The sequence below is a fragment of the Artemia franciscana genome, chromosome 5 (genome assembly GCF_032884065.1).
Source record: "Artemia franciscana chromosome 5, ASM3288406v1, whole genome shotgun sequence".
Lineage (NCBI taxonomy): Eukaryota > Metazoa > Arthropoda > Branchiopoda > Anostraca > Artemiidae > Artemia > Artemia franciscana.
Genome location: NC_088867.1, coordinates 30268569 through 30284319, shown reverse-complemented (window position 1 = coordinate 30284319; position 15751 = coordinate 30268569). Strand labels below are relative to the sequence as shown.

The window sequence follows — 15751 nt, the reverse complement described above, 5'->3', positions numbered from 1 at the left end:
ACTCATCAAAAGCTACTAGCCTGAAAAAATTTGCCAGATTTTTGAAAAAGATGGAAAACACTCACAAAAAGTCAAGGAATGTAAATGAAAATTGTACCGTCTGATTCAGCGTATCAGGAAAACATACTATAGAGGTTTCAGCTCCCATACTGTAGAGGTTCAAGCTCCATCGCGATCAAAAGATCGCGGATGCGATCTTTTGGTGTCGAACCAATGGTCTTAGAATATCAAGAGATGGCTCATTCGAACAGAAACTAAAATTTCTAGTTCCCTTTTCAAATGACCAAAAAGATCGGAGGGCAACTTGCAGCCCTCCCACACCCCTTTTTCACAGTCAACTGATCACTATTCTGATATATCCATTTTGATCAGCATAGTTAAAAGGTCCAATAACTATACCTTTGGTGATAAAAATGCCCCCCACAGCCCTTGGGTAGAGGGCATTAAGCTTCGAAATTTGCCCATTGTTTACAAATAGTATTTGTGATTGGGAAAATAACAAACCAATCGGAAGGAGGCAGGGATTCAGCTGGGGGATATTTTCCACAGAGAATTTTCTGTGGGCAGGGAAGTTTCTGTGGGTGAACAATCAGGGGAAAATTTTACATTGGGAGAATTTGCCAGATTTCCTATAGAAAATTACAGTACGCATAATAAGGTTAATTTAAAGCTGAAATTTCAGAAGGTTAACCGCCTTTCGGGAAGCTATGACATTGGTAGAATCCAGGATGATAATTTGAGATAAACTTTCCAGGAACAGTTGAATACTAAACTGGAGAGTTTAAAAATTTGACAATGTAAAATATGGATGGAATAATTTTATGAAAATATTTCGAAGTTGCTGATGGTGTCTTAAGGAAGAAAGTAATAAACGCAGATACGAATATCAGTTAAACGGTTTTATGTTTAATAGAGAGGAGACGGAAATTGTACAAGAATTATCCGAGTGATAGATCATAGGAAAATAAAAGGAATGTCAAGAAAATTGAGAAAGCATTAGAATATAAAATACGGAGGTATGAAGTGGATAAAATTTATAAAATACCGAAGGATCTTGAAGATGCAATGAGACGATATGATAGTAAAATATTGTACTGGCATGTTAGTAAATTGGGAGGGAGTTGTAAATCTGGACGTGCCCACGTTAAAGATAGGAACTGGATCCTCGATGTCGCAGAAAATTTTTAATTTATTTTTGATTAAAAAGTGATAGGATCGCCATTTTGTGGAAACTATCGGTGAGTTGATTTCATTTCCTTGTAGATTGATATTTAGACGTTGTTTAGCATGGATATGCCCATTTTCAACACTATTTATTTATGTAAGCTGCTTACAATAAATAAATAAGAGAGAGAGAGAGAGAGAGAGAGAGAGAGAGGAGAGAGAGAGAGAGAGGAGAGAGAGAGAGAGAGGAGAGAGAGAGAGAGAGAGAGAGAGAAGAGAGAGAGAGAAAGAGAGAGAGAAAGAGAGAGAGAGAGAGAGAGAGAGAGAGAGAGAGAGAGAGAGGAGAGAGAGGAGAGAGAGAGAGAGAGAGTGAGAGAGAGAGAGAGAGAGAGATTTAAAAACTATCGTTTTTTACAAGTTCTTAAAATTCAGTTTTTTTTTTACAAATTCTTACATTTAAACAAAAATCAAACACTACTGCTTAGCATTGAAAATCGATGTGAAGAAAGGCACAAATGAGTTGGCGTAACGATTAGTTTGTACTTTAGGGGGTAGAAGTTTATTTTGTAACTGAGTTCGACTATTGGGAGGGGCTGGTTCGGGTAGTAGTGATCGGTGGCTCGTATTGGCTAGGACAGATTTTCTGAATTGCAGAATCAGGTGTTCAATCCGGACTTTAAGTAGATATAAATTCAGTTTCGCGAGGGCTTGATAACAGGGTATGTCACGGTTTTGGAGTATAATCCTTGTTGCTCTTTTCTGGACGGACTCCATGCCGCGTAATAGGTACGCAGTGCAGATAGCAGATGAACCCCACACCGGGCACGAGTACTGGAGCAACGGGAGAACATAACACATGTAGGCATGGAGAAGACTGGATAATTATAGGAGAGGAGTGCGATAATTAGAGAGGCGTTAGCCTGGTTTTTGTAGGTAGTAAATTACTTGGTATGATGATACTTTTTAAATTGAGAGATATTGCAGACGAAGTTTCAAGTGGAGAACAGTGCAGTTTTAGGAAGGGTAGAGGGTGTCGAGAAAATGTCAACCTTAGGTTAATAATTGAGATGTATCGGAGTCATCAAACACCTTTAGTCCTCAGTTTTATAGATTATGAGCAAGCGTTCGATTTAGCAGAAAGAAAAACTATAGCGAAGGTCTTATCCCTGTATGGTATACCACACAAATGCATTAGAGTGATGAGTGCTATGTACGAGAATAATACTGCCACGGTTAAGGTAGGACACGAGGTTAGTAGCTGGTTTTGTACTAAATTAGGAGTTCACCAGGGCAGTGTTCTATCCCCGTGTATATGGATTATTCTGATAAACAATGGGAGAAGGCTGAATCAAATGGGTAAGAAAAACTTTCCTGGACTTAGATTATGCTGATAATTTAAGCATTCAAGATGAAAGTGTGAGCAAAATTATTAGGTTTTTAGAGGTTTTCCGACTTCAGGGTGCTATAGTAGGTTTGAAATTAATGTTACGAAGACTAAGTCGCTAGGGCTAGAAATAAGTGAAGATGAAAAGGTAACATTGGGTAACGAAAAGGTCGATCAAATGGACAGCTTCAGTTACCTTAGTGGTTTTATTGAAGACGGCGAGAGTAGTGAAGATGTTAAAAGGTAGAATAGCCAAGGCTTAGAATGTTTTTCACTGCCAACGGAAAAACAAAGAATTTATGACTATTATAATAAAGAGCCTTGAACCTTGAAAAAAGTTTGGAAGAATATGAAGATAAGTCTGCGAACTAAGATTAGGATATTGGAAGCTACAGTAATGACAGTGGGCAAATATGATTCTGAAGGATGGGTGCTCCGAAAAGACGGAGGAGGATTTTGCTAAATGTTTTCCAGAGAAATTGCCTACGGATTGGTTTGGGTTCCACACCGAGTGGTGTGGTTCATACAGTAAGCTGTATGTATGTATTTCATACAGTAATTTCAAACAGTAAGCTGTATGAAAAGTGTGGTTCAATCTCACTTTCAAGGGCTATAAAAAGGGGAAGTTTAAATGGCTAGAGCACGTTCTGCGGATGAAGGATGACGGATTGCCAAATATTGTCCTTTTCGACCAATCGTCTAAGGCTGAAAGGAAAGCAGGTCGTCCAGGGTTGGGATGGGAGGATGTAAAGAAAGATTGGAGGGAAATGGGAACTTCCTGGGAGGGTGTAAAGAGGGAGGCTTTGAAATATTGGGATGGAGGAGCGTGCGTAGCAGCGTTGGCCTCAAGTGGCTTGGTGCTACTGTGAGTTGTTAGTAGTAGTAGTAGCTTTCCATGGAGAGCCGTCCTAGCCGAGTCGGTCGGTGCGCTGGATTTGGGATCCTTTGTCTGAAAGGACGTGGGCACGAATCCCAGTGTACCCCATTGTTCAGTTTGGGACGGGGGTCAGTGGCGTGACTCTGTAAGCTTAGCCAGAGTCGACCCAGCTCTAAATGGGTACCTGAAGAAATCTGGGGAAGGTAAACAGGAAGGGTGTGCGAAAGCACAGGATGGTTGCCCCCCCCCCCCCATTGCAGTTCCTGGCTGAAGGGCCAAGAAACGGAGATCAGCACCGCCGGTAGGGACTGTAAAGTCTACTGCCGTATCCTTTACCTTTTACCTGTCCATGGAGGAGTTCTCTGGGGGGAGGAACTTCCCATAGAGGAAGAGACAAATTTTTCGGTACAATTTGAAAAACGATCAGAAATTAAATTAAAAACAAGCAACTGCGTAAGGAGTAAGTTCAACTACAACTGCAGTTTCAACTGCAAGTAAGGAGCAACATTACAAATTAAAATGAGCATAAATTATTCTGTGTATAAGGGGGTTGTCCCCTCATCCATACCCCAATCTTTATACTAAAATTTGAATTGTGTCCCAATTCTTTAAAAGCAACTCCTGAAATACAAGGGCTGCTTAATTAGGATAAGAAGTATTTTTTTTTAAGTACTAAAAACCCTGTAACGTGAAGAGCGAGGTATTGAGGAGGGGGCATACCCCTTACATATGTAATAACTTCTGTTCGTTTTAAGTTTCAGTGTCGCTCCTTACTTTCATTTGAAAAAAGCTTTTTTTTCATAAACAGAAACGGCTTGTAAAGTATACGGCAGCACTATTAGACCCGCAGTTTGTTTGTTTTTTTTTTTTTTTTGATTGTTCTTTATTTTGCATTTATGGATTTTTCCATTGGTTATTTTGAAATTATATTTTGGTAGTAAAGCCAGAGAACTGTTAAGTATCGTAACTATTATTTTTTTTACTTAGCCTCAGTCCGAAAGGGGTGGCTGCTTGCTTGGTAGCAAGAACGGAGCTTTTCGCTGGAAAGCAGAAGCACTCCTCGAAGAAACAAAAACTTGACAGAACAACTTCAGATAGTCTTTTCTGGCATATACTATAAACTCAACTTCAGCTCAGACTATCAGCTACGAAAAAAAAGAAGCATTCTCCACGGCCCCAAGCAGGAATGGCACGCCAAAATGTAATGTCATATTCATCAATCCCCCTGAGGTCCACATTTGCCCTAAAAACCGAAGAGGTAGTGAAACCCTCACCGCTTTCTCACAGTTAACCAAAATCAGGGCCTTAGGAGAGAAAAAAAAAACAAAGAAAGAAAAAGCATTGCCCCTCAAAACAATTCCTATCAACAATGAAGTGAAACCTAAAACAAGTAGAAACTAAAATGGGAAATGAAGCCTAACTTCAAATAAACATAAATCAAGGTGAAAATGATAGTACTACCATTCTTTAATCCTCCCCCTCCAAAAAGGGCGAGAATTTTAAAAAACACACCCCACACATACTTTGAAAAAAGGGGCGGGGGGTCCATGACAAACCTTTCTGAATTTTGAGTAATATAAATTTTAATTTATATTACTGAAGCTTGAAAAGTTGGGGCCATGGACCATCCCATCCAACATACCACCACACTGGGTTAGCAGGTATTGACCGGCTTTCCTTTTTGGCATCACTATCCATTTCGGAAAAGTCTCATTTCGGCATCACTTTTCTGTACTTCCTTTTTTACGAAAATTGTATCTGTAATGGATCAATTCCACCCCGATGGTCTGTTGGCCCTTGGGTCTATGCGGAACAGATATTGTCCCTTATAGGCACATGTTTTGGACCTTTCGAGTGAAGTAGCTATCCTCAAAGAAAATGTTATTTGAGGTTGTGTAGGTGCCTGTGGGCAGAAATGGGAAGTAAGAGCGGCTAGATACCCTCCCATACCTTTCGACCCTTTCGAGCTTTTACTTTCCGGTCGAATGATTCTCCTTCAAAAATCTACAAAAATTATTTTAAAAAAAATGGCCAGAAAAAAATAATAATAAATGCGATACATTGGTCTTTATTAAGTAAACTAATTATTGAATAAGACATTTTTCTTTGCCAAGATATTTAGTTTTTTGATCTATTCAATTTTTTCATAAAAAATTTATTAAGGCACAAGTAAAGGCTAAGGTTACCAAGTAAAGGCTAAGGTTACAAGTAAAGGCTAATGGAAAAGCTACCCATTCTAATAGAGTACGCATAGCTACCATTCTTAGATAAACTAATCAAGAATAATTTTTATTCTTAGGTAGTATTGTGTTGCTAGTTGAAAATTGGTGATTAGAACTATGGAAACATATGATTTTGAACAATCTGATGAATTTTTCCATAGATTTACTGATAACTAATAAACTATCTGACTTGCACGTAAAACAAATAATAAGCTTTTATTTCTATTTGAAATATTCTTTCGAAACTATAGCTCATGTTTTTTTCAAAGTGTAAAAAACTTATGTTTGTCTCAGAAATATTTCCAATTAATTAAATTGGTCTCATAATTAGCACAAATATGCAACAGGGCCAATTAATACGGGTGTTGCTACAAATATAATTTGTATTAAGCGACAATACAATAGAAAAGAAAGGCATTAAAAACAAAACAAGAATGGCAATTTACTATTTGCGAGATACGTTGCATAAGTGACTTTTAAGAACTTTCCCATTGAATTTTTGAAGTGCGGTTTCACCATGCGTGACTGAAAACCTTCAGGTACGTGTGCTTTTTTTACTTGTGTGAAGATCCAGAGTTTTGAGTTTAGATAAACATTACCTTCAAAATGAAGAAGCATGGGAGCACCAACCGGAAACAAATTTGTAAACAAGCATTATTTTAAAATTAAATTAACCATGTCAAATAATTACCGGTGTAAATCTCGGATTTTCCAAGTCATTTACCAAAACTTAAGCGGTTTTAAAATTAGTTTAGATTACTAAAAGGGCTGAAGCCGTAATACACTAGTGACATCTCTGTGGCAAGCCCTATTTGATAAAAGGTGGTCTTTTTGGTTCAATTGTTATTGTTGTACCTAAAATTTAATTATATTTTCTTATGTGGATATTGTTTTGGAATTTAGCTGTTTTTCTTTGAGGCCAAGAACGCATGTAAGGATAGGCGGAAGTGCCTGGTGATTCGAAAAACTGAGAAAGATATAGGCTACTAGGTTTTCTACGAAAAGTTATTCGCACTCCTTTGACTAACCTTATATTAAACGATAAGCCGTAAGACAAATGGGATTCAATTCCACTATCATGTGCTTTAGTGAATAGTATTTTAAATGATTTGATCCCATTTTTAGGATGATTTGATTTCGAAATCATCCAAACCAGCTGGGACCATTCGAAAACAGGACTTACACAAATAGTGGTGGAATAGGCCATCATACAAATATAAAGGAAGTGTGAACTTTAGGACAAGAAGTAAAAAGAAAGTATTCTATTACTAACTTTGAAAATACTGAAATTATGTTAAAAACATTTCATCCTGTTTTGGGTTTTTTTTTTTAGTTTAACTGGTGAAACAAATAAAAAGAATGCTTCTGAATTCTAAAATATTATTTCGATTTTATCCGAAAATAATATTTAGAAGCAATTCACATCTCTCATTTTACTGTGAGTGCGTTTTCTTTTCCCAGTAGTCTTTCTTGTCAATTTTATATAACGGATTTCCGACATACTTCGCATTTGCGCAATTTCAATCCGTGAATTTGCCTTTATAAAAACAAGGACAAGCTTTCGTATTAACTTGATACCATGGATAATTAAACTACGAAAAAAATACAATTGGAACCAGAAACTTTGATGCATCAAAGCCCGGAAACTCTACGGTGATAAAATACTTTTGACATTAATGTGAGATTGCCTTGTTTTTCTAATAAAGCAGCAGCACTGAAGCGGTTTTCTCTAAAAATTTAATTGAATGTTGAAACCTCTTCTGCATATCACACAGGCAAAATAAAACTAATATTATTTCAATAAGCAGTACTACAGAATGCCAAAATACGATACACCTGTATATTGGAAATGTGTTTCAATCAGTAATTAGATCTTTTTTTCATTGCGTCCAATATCTTTGCCTTTAGATCTTTGGGCAGATATTAACTGGCCCTTGAAAGAATGCTAAAAAAGAATCATTTACAAGGGTCGAAAAGAACTTCATATGGAAGCGGAAGGGGGGATATATTAGAAAAATATCGACTGCAAATGTTTTTCATACGAATTCTTCCTAAAAAAAACAAAAAAAAGTAAATTTTGTCCAAATTTTTTTTTCAAAAAAACATTCCAGTCAAAGTTCCATGGAAATTAAACTTCTAAATGACTTAACAAATCAAAATTTACGCAAGAGCCTAAATTCGTTTGCATGGCTTTAATTTTTACTATACCCTTTTTGAAAAAAAGCAATTGGAACGAAATCCACTTTAATTTCGCTTACAATTAAAAAAAAAAAAAACAACAACAAAAAAACATATTTGGTCCCTTATAGCTTTGGAAAATCACCTGGGTACCCTACAAAATAAAAGGCGTTCGAAAAGTCATTGTCAGCTATGAGCTCTCGAAATAGTCAAGACGGAGAAAACAGTTTTACTTCACGCTGTTTCGAAACATATTGTGTACAATTTGCACGGAGCCAGGGGCCTAAGCACAACTTTCCTTTCCCCATTGAGATCTAGGAAATCAGGGACGTAACAAAAATGGAGGAGTGACCCCTCTCCCCCCTCCTCATTGAGGTCGGCGGAGAGATGCCCGTAAAATTCAGGCAGGAGCATTGCGAAACCCCGCAATTCGACACGTACATGAACTTGATGGAATCTAAGACAATTTTTTAAACCACACTGGCTTGCCATAGTATAAAGAAGAAACGATCGAAAATGTTTTTTTTTTAAGCCAAACAAAAATACTGGAAAAAAAACACACAAAGCGAATATTTCGAGAGGACAACCACCTCTCTTCTTCAGCGCGAACAAAAAAAAATATATTTAAGGAAAACGCCAAAAAAGACAAAGAAAAAACTAAAGGCAAACACGGAAAGTCAATGTGAAAAAACAAAATTAATGAAAAAACCAAAATTAAAAGATAAATAAAATTCAGTAGAAGTCAAAACTAGAAGAATTAAAACCAAATAACTAACAACCATAAGGCGAGTCATTCACCAATATCCGCGATTTGCACAAAATCCAAAACCTTGAACTGCCATCGACGGATAATAGCGAAAAACCGACAAATAAAAGAAAAATTCATTTACTCAAAAAAAAAAAACAACAACAATTAAACAAGTTGGAGTGAATGAATTTTTATTCATTCCTGGACTGGACTGGGACTTATCCCGGGGACTGGAGGACCAAGGGACTTCTTGCTGTCCGCTTCTAAGCTGGCTCAAGCACTTCGTGTCAACAAAACAAAAAAGGTGTTATTAGTCCCTGTCCTGCGCTAAATGTGGGACCACTGCTTTTCCCGAGGCCAACTTGGAATGCAACTTGGAACATTCAACATTGCAACTTAGAATGTTACAACGTTAGACAACTATCGTACCGACGTTTTGACAGTTGAAATTAGATGCTTCAAACTTAGATGCTTCAGGACTTAGTTCAGAAACTCATATCCAAGGGGTAGGAAACATAAAATTAGGGGATATAGTATTTATTCACTCAAGCAGGAAGGATGGAATGTATAGGAGTAGGGCTCATGATGAATAGTGAAGTTGCCAGGTATTGTTTAGGTTGTGAAGGTATTAATAATAGAATGCTAGTAGCTCATTTTTTGACTAAAAAGTGCAGGTTATCAATAATAGTAGTATATGCCCCTGTAGAACTGACTGATGGTAGTAGTAGATTAATTTTACTTACAGATACGGGAACAAATAGGTAAAACCCTAGGTAGAAACATTGCACTTATTAGGAGATATTAACACCCACATCGGTAGAAATATGGATAGATTGTATCCTTTCCTGTGTAAATTTGGTGTAGGAAAAGAAAACAGTAATGGTGACTGCAACAGATTTGTAGGTATAACAATCTAGTCATAACCAAAACAGCATTTGGTCATAAAATTACCCATAAGTTAACATCGTATTCACATGATAGTAAGACAGATATTGATTACGTTATTGTAAAGCAAAGAGTGGCAGGATCGATACAAGATCCTAGGTTATATAGGAGTACTATTACTGATGTTAAAAGTAAAGATCACCATCAAGTATTGTCAAGGGTTAATTTAAAGCCGAAATTTAGGAAGGGTAACTACCTTCCGGGAAACTATGATTTGGGTAGTCTCCCGAATGAGAATTTGAGAGACTTTCGAGGAACAGTGGAATAGTAAATTGGAGAGTTCAAAACCTAACAATGTAGAAGATGGATGGAATAATTTTAGCAAAATAGTTTGTGAAGTGGCTGATGGAGTCTTAGAGAGGAAAGTTAAAAACGCAACTAGGAATATTAGCGAACATGTTTTATTCTTAATAGAAACGAACAAGGAACTGTAGAAGAATTATTTTAATGATAGATCATATGAAAATAACAGTAATGTAAAGAAAGTGGGAAAATCATTAAAACATGGATTAAGGAGGTGTGAAGTGGAGGTCATAGACAGAATACCTCCCCTGGAAAATAGTTGCCCGTTCCACAGGACCTTGCTCTTTACGCTAAAGTTTTGATTTTTTGTCCTAATTCTTTAAGAACGATTCTTGAAACACAATGGCCTTTTAATTAGAACAATAAGCTTTGTTTTAAAATTCAAAAAAAACTTTAACGTGAAGAGCGAGGTCTTGAGAAATACATTTTAAATGTTTTCACTTTTTTTTTACTTTAACATATAAAGAAGTACTAAAACTATAAGGAATAGATAGTAGAATATGTATATCAAACTGACAATACACGGTATTTGTTTTCGTTTTTTTCTATAAGTAAAGTGTAAATTATGTTTTGGTCTGAAGAAGACATGGGTGTTGTCAGCCATACTCCTTTTAAATTTTGCTCGTTATGAGTTTGACAAGGCAATCTATTGTAATTTCTGTTAGTTTTGGGTTTCATTCATTTATTAATGTTGATTTGCGATAGTTTTACACTTGGAAGATAAGAAAAACAAATTCACAGAATTTGACAATGCTTTCGTGCGTAAAAAATAAACAACAAGAATTTGTTGTTTCCAGAAGCCAACTATTCTTTCAAAGGATAGCTAAACCTTCTTAAACTTTTTGGTGCCGTATGTTTTAGCTTAATTTTGATGATTGTTCGCCTACTTTTTTTTCCCCTTCAATTTTTTTTTTAATTAGTCATCCGCTACTGCCAAAAATTGCAGAAGTCCATATGGAAGTCTTTTCAATACAAATGGATTTGAGTTTTTTTTCGAAGTTTTTAAGATACTTCTGGTGTGTAAATTCCTCTTTTACCCGTTCCTTAGCACTTTTCAACGAAACTTAAAAAACTCGAATAAAAGTCTCAAATTTGGAAAGCCTTATTTCCCACGGAGGGGGGGGGGGGTTCGGGGGAGGGGATCGGGAGTATTTTCCACGAGGGGGTATATTCACCACGGGGGCTATTTTGCACGAGGAGGGTATTTACCAAAGGAGGCTATTTTGAACGAGGGGGATATTTTCCTCGGGAGGGGGGTATTTCTCAGGGGAAGGTTTCCGCGCGGGGGTGTTTTCCGGAGGTATTTTCCACGGGGGTATCTTCCGCGAGGGGGTATTTTCCGGGAGGAGGGATTATTTTCCAGGGGAGGGGTAATCGCCGGGGGAGGGTTTAAACACCTAGAACCTGAGAAAAAATAGCTGCGGTTCAACTATTTGTAGCTGATTTCGTATTAAATCGTGAGTTAAGCAGGGTTAAGTTCTTTCTCCACGTGTATGGATCATTTTGATGGACACACAGCAATGGCAATACGGAGTTACACTACTTCTTACTAGGTCTATGTTTTATTACACAATGGTTTAAATTATCTATGTTTTAAAACACAAGATGAAGAATTCTTAGTAAAAAGAAAGGTCACATAAAGGAATTTCAAGATAAGTGAATTAGACACGAATTACCTTATATACCTCCAAGGATAATATGACTCCAATAGCCTCTGGGCAAGGGCTGTAAATTCCGCAAGTTGCCCATTACTTGAATAGAGGCTTAGGGAGGCATGTTTAATGCTTGGTATCGGAAAAGGTAAAGGGTATTCAGCTAAAGCTTTCAGATAATGTTGAGGGGAATATTTAACTAAACCAATATACACTAGTGCATCCAGGTTGTCAAAATAGCGTATTTGCAATATCTCAAAAACAGCAAAAGCTATTAACCTAAAACATTCGGGAAATATTGAAAGGGAGGGGGGTGTTGAACGAAATCATAAGACATAATTTGTATCCAGGTTGTCAAAATGGCGGATCTATAATATCTCGGTAACAGCTGGAACAGGATATCTGAGGAATAGTATTAAGAGGAAATTCTTATGGAATATTGAAAAAGGAAATGAACTAGATCTACATGCATCACAAAGGTCACCAAAATCGAGTTTCTACTATATTTAGCGGTATTAAGTTGAAACTTTCAGGAACTTTTAAGGCATATGTTTAACTAAATCAGGAGGCATTATGCGCACTTAGGTTGTCAAAATGGCTTATGAGATCGAGCTGAAACTCCGAGGGAGTATTCGAGGGTCAAGTTGATTTTATAATTTCTACTAGGACGGGGGACAACAAATCATAAGATACCACGTCTATTTAAGTCATCGAAATAGCAAGTTAGCAATATCTTGGGAACAGATTGGGGGATAGAGTAAGGAATTCTGGGCACCGCTTTACAAAGGAAAAAGGAGGAGTCCAGCAATAGAAGCTCAAATTTAGTTTTTGTAGGGGATGAAAGGGCTAATGAGTTTTTGTTTCCAGTTGACACTTAAATAACGTTTTTGCCTATTAGACTTAAAATTTACGCACAGTCAAGGAGTTTGAAAAATAAAAAGGCACAATGTACTGCCAGGTTGGTAATTAGAAGTATATGGAATATCTCAAGAACGGCTTAGGCCATAAAATTGAACCATTTAAAAAAAATTGAGGGGTGCAATGGACGGTAAATTGTGGTTAAGGTTAAAGGTTAAAGAGCTAGAGCTAACTTAAAAGACACTATATGCATCCATGTTACCAAAATACCACAGCTGCGATGTCAGAGGAACAGAGATTAACTGCTCAAGGCCCCGATGAATATTGGACAGAAAGGAAGGTCACGTGGATTTCTAATTCTGACTTCCTGGGAGCAAAAAGAACTTATGCATAATAAAGAGCAATAAATTTTTGAAAAAAATATATAGTTCTTTTGACTGCTAGAGCAAAACATTCTTTTTTTCATGCTCATCTGCTTTAAAATTTCAAGCCATGAAGACACATAATTAAATCTTCAGCACCAAGGAAACATCAGTTGGAACCAAATCTATTGGTTCTTGACGTCCAATTTAATTTTTATTCTTTAACAACAAAAATAGAACTCTTTTTAATAAATGAGCTAAGAATGCATCATTATAATAAACAGGTAATTAAAAAAATGTAATACAAAAATACTCTTATAAGAAAATGGACGACCAATATTCGTCTATAGTCAAGGTTGCACCAGGGTAGGGGTTAGGAACCTATCACCAATAGAGGCAAAAATAATGCATAATTTCAATTCATTTTAATAATATTCAACCACAAACTTAAAGTATTTCGACAGAATAAATTGTCAGATAACAAATGAACACAAAGTTTTAAATATAAAAGTCACTGGAATCAGAGTCACTTTATATTTAAGTCAACTGTGACATTAAGTGTACTAAGTTGCGCTTCCGACTCTGCAATTACAGCCTGAATTCTGAAAGACCCTGACTTTAGCAGTAAATTATACACAAATGGAACTTTTTAGTCTGTTTGGAAGGTCTGTGTGAGTAAATTAAACCAGAGATAGAAGTGAAATAATACAAATTTACAGACCACTTTTACAAATGAATAAACCACTGGAGCTTATTTTTCAGATCCAGGATTCCTCACCACAATTGACCAAAGTTGCTAATTTTATCGTGTGACAAACGAAACATGAAATTTTTAAATATTCAATTCTTAAATATCATTATTAACCACTCTTTTCAAGTAGTATTCTTAATTGTTAAAATAAATACAAATTTAAAGAAAAAGAAAAAAACAGCTGTTTAAGAAATAACTTGCCCTTTGGGATCTTATTTTTTAAATATCATGGTGAAGTAAGCCTATGTGTTTTCATTAAGTCGCTACTTACCATATTCCTTAAACCGCAAACAATTCAAAATCCGAAAGAACAGAGAAATAGTGAGGTTAATACTTGTTAAGCATACGGCCCCTCCCTAAATCTCATGACTGACAAACTTTTCCCAGATGTTCAAGTAAGTTCTACATTAAATAAATGATTTTCGGTTTTAACAAGTTCACCCTCCCCTCCCCTTTGAAATGCTACCGTGTGCGTGCTTGATCACTTTAGCAACATGAGGAATTAAAACCGACACGCACTATAAAATGGTCCATAAAAGAACTTACGTTACTATTGTCATCCACGTAAAAACTATAATCTGAAAGTAAATTATCCGTCTTCATAACTGAAAAAAGCAAACACTGACATAATCCATTAAATGAATTACACTCCTAACTTTACACATAAGAGAAAATTGTGTATCAAAAATACTAGATCCAAAGCCGTTCTCCTTGTATTTACAGGATGAACTAAACCGAGTAGCTCAATCAGAATTTTCTTTGGCATAAGGATTCATCATCAAAGTGTTTTTATTCTTTCACACTTTCACCATGAGCATCAGCAATTCTTCTTGAAATGCCGAAATTCCTTTAGCGCGTTACACTATTATTGAGAAACCAATCAAATTGAGACCGTCCTTGACGACTCGAGTCTCGCGCCGGTGCGCTTACTCTAAGGGACTGTCAATCCCTTAGTAATTCTTAACTTTACTATATTCCTGTCCATTTTATGCAATCGATTTCTTTCTTTCCCATTATAGAAAATAAGCAAGTACTTTTTGGTTTAAGAAAGACTCATCAGTGGCCTTAGCATAGAAAAATCTCTATAATTTTAGGAGAAATATCTTAGGAAAGAGGTTGTGAATCTTGGTGAAAGTTATAACAGCAAATTCAACAGGTTTGAGAAATTGTAAGCAGATATTTCGTGCCATATCGAGCAAAATACAGAAATTTCAAGTTCTCGCCAAAAAGATGTCTAAAACGCCTTTTTTCATCGAAGGTAGTAAATAAATGAAGAAATGGATTGAGCACCAAGAGCTAGTCATTCAGATGGAGATTCAGAGTCCACGGGCCCTCTTTCTTAAAAAAAAGAGATTGTGTATAACAAAGGGTAGCGATTCGCGATGTTAAACATTAAAACAATAACAGCTAAAGATGGCTAATTCCCATCGATCAAAAATTACGACAGACTTAGGGTTTTAGCTATGGCAAGCTATTTATATATTTTCCGAATTTCAGTGGCCTTGCTGCAGCGCGTAGGCACATTCGTCCCTGAGCATATATCCGGTCTATAAGAACATTACGGTTACTACAGACGCGAAACATACAGTAAATAATTATAAAACAAGAGTTAAGAGCTCATATGGCACTTGTGACGAGTTCGGAAGAGCCAGAAGCTCATATGGTATGAGCTCTAGCAAAATTCTAAGAATCAATACATTACTTTAAAAGGAAAATCAGAGGCTTAATGCCGGTCGGGATTCACAATAAGAGCTCTGAGTCAAGAGGTCCTTCAAAATATCAAAATTCATTAAAAACCGATCACCCACTCGTAAGTTAAAAATACCTCAATTTTTCTAATTTTTCCTCTCCCTTCAGCCCCTCAGATGGTCGAATCGGGGAAAACCACTTTATCAAGTTAATTTGTGCAGCTCCCTGACACGCCTACCAATTTTCATCGTCCTATTAACTCCAGAAGCACCAAATTCGCCAAAGCACTGAACCCCACCCCCTAACTCCCCCAAAGAGATAGGATCCAGTCCGGTTATGTCAATCACGTATCTACGACATTTATAAGCGTTTTCCAAGATTTCTGGTTTCCCCTCCAACTCCCCCCAATGTCAACAGATCTGGTCAGGATTTGAAATAAGAGCTCTGGGACATGCGTTCCTTCTAAATATCAAATTTCATTAAGATTCGGTCACCCGTTCTTAAGTTTAAAATATCTCAATTTTTCTAATTTTTTCGAATTAACAACCCCAAGCTCCCCAAAAGAGAACGGATGCGTTCGAATTATGTCAATCTCGTATCTATAACTTGTACTTATTC

The 15751-nt window shown here is 36.6% G+C and overlaps 1 protein-coding gene across 4 annotated transcripts in view; it reads right to left on the bottom strand.

Moving 5' to 3' along the window:
• Positions 1-15751, bottom strand: part of LOC136027242 (GTPase-activating protein CdGAPr-like) — a 225586-nt gene that overhangs the window by 137799 nt on the left and 72036 nt on the right. The window contains exon 1 of one of the 4 annotated variants that reach the window (XM_065704312.1): positions 13991-14703. The exons of the other annotated variants lie outside the window; for them this stretch is intronic. Within the exon in view, the coding sequence (XP_065560384.1) occupies positions 13991-14047 (57 nt within the window). The 5' untranslated portion in view covers positions 14048-14703. Of the gene's footprint in view, positions 1-13990; positions 14704-15751 lie in introns of those variants that run through there. 4 annotated transcript variants of the gene reach the window in all.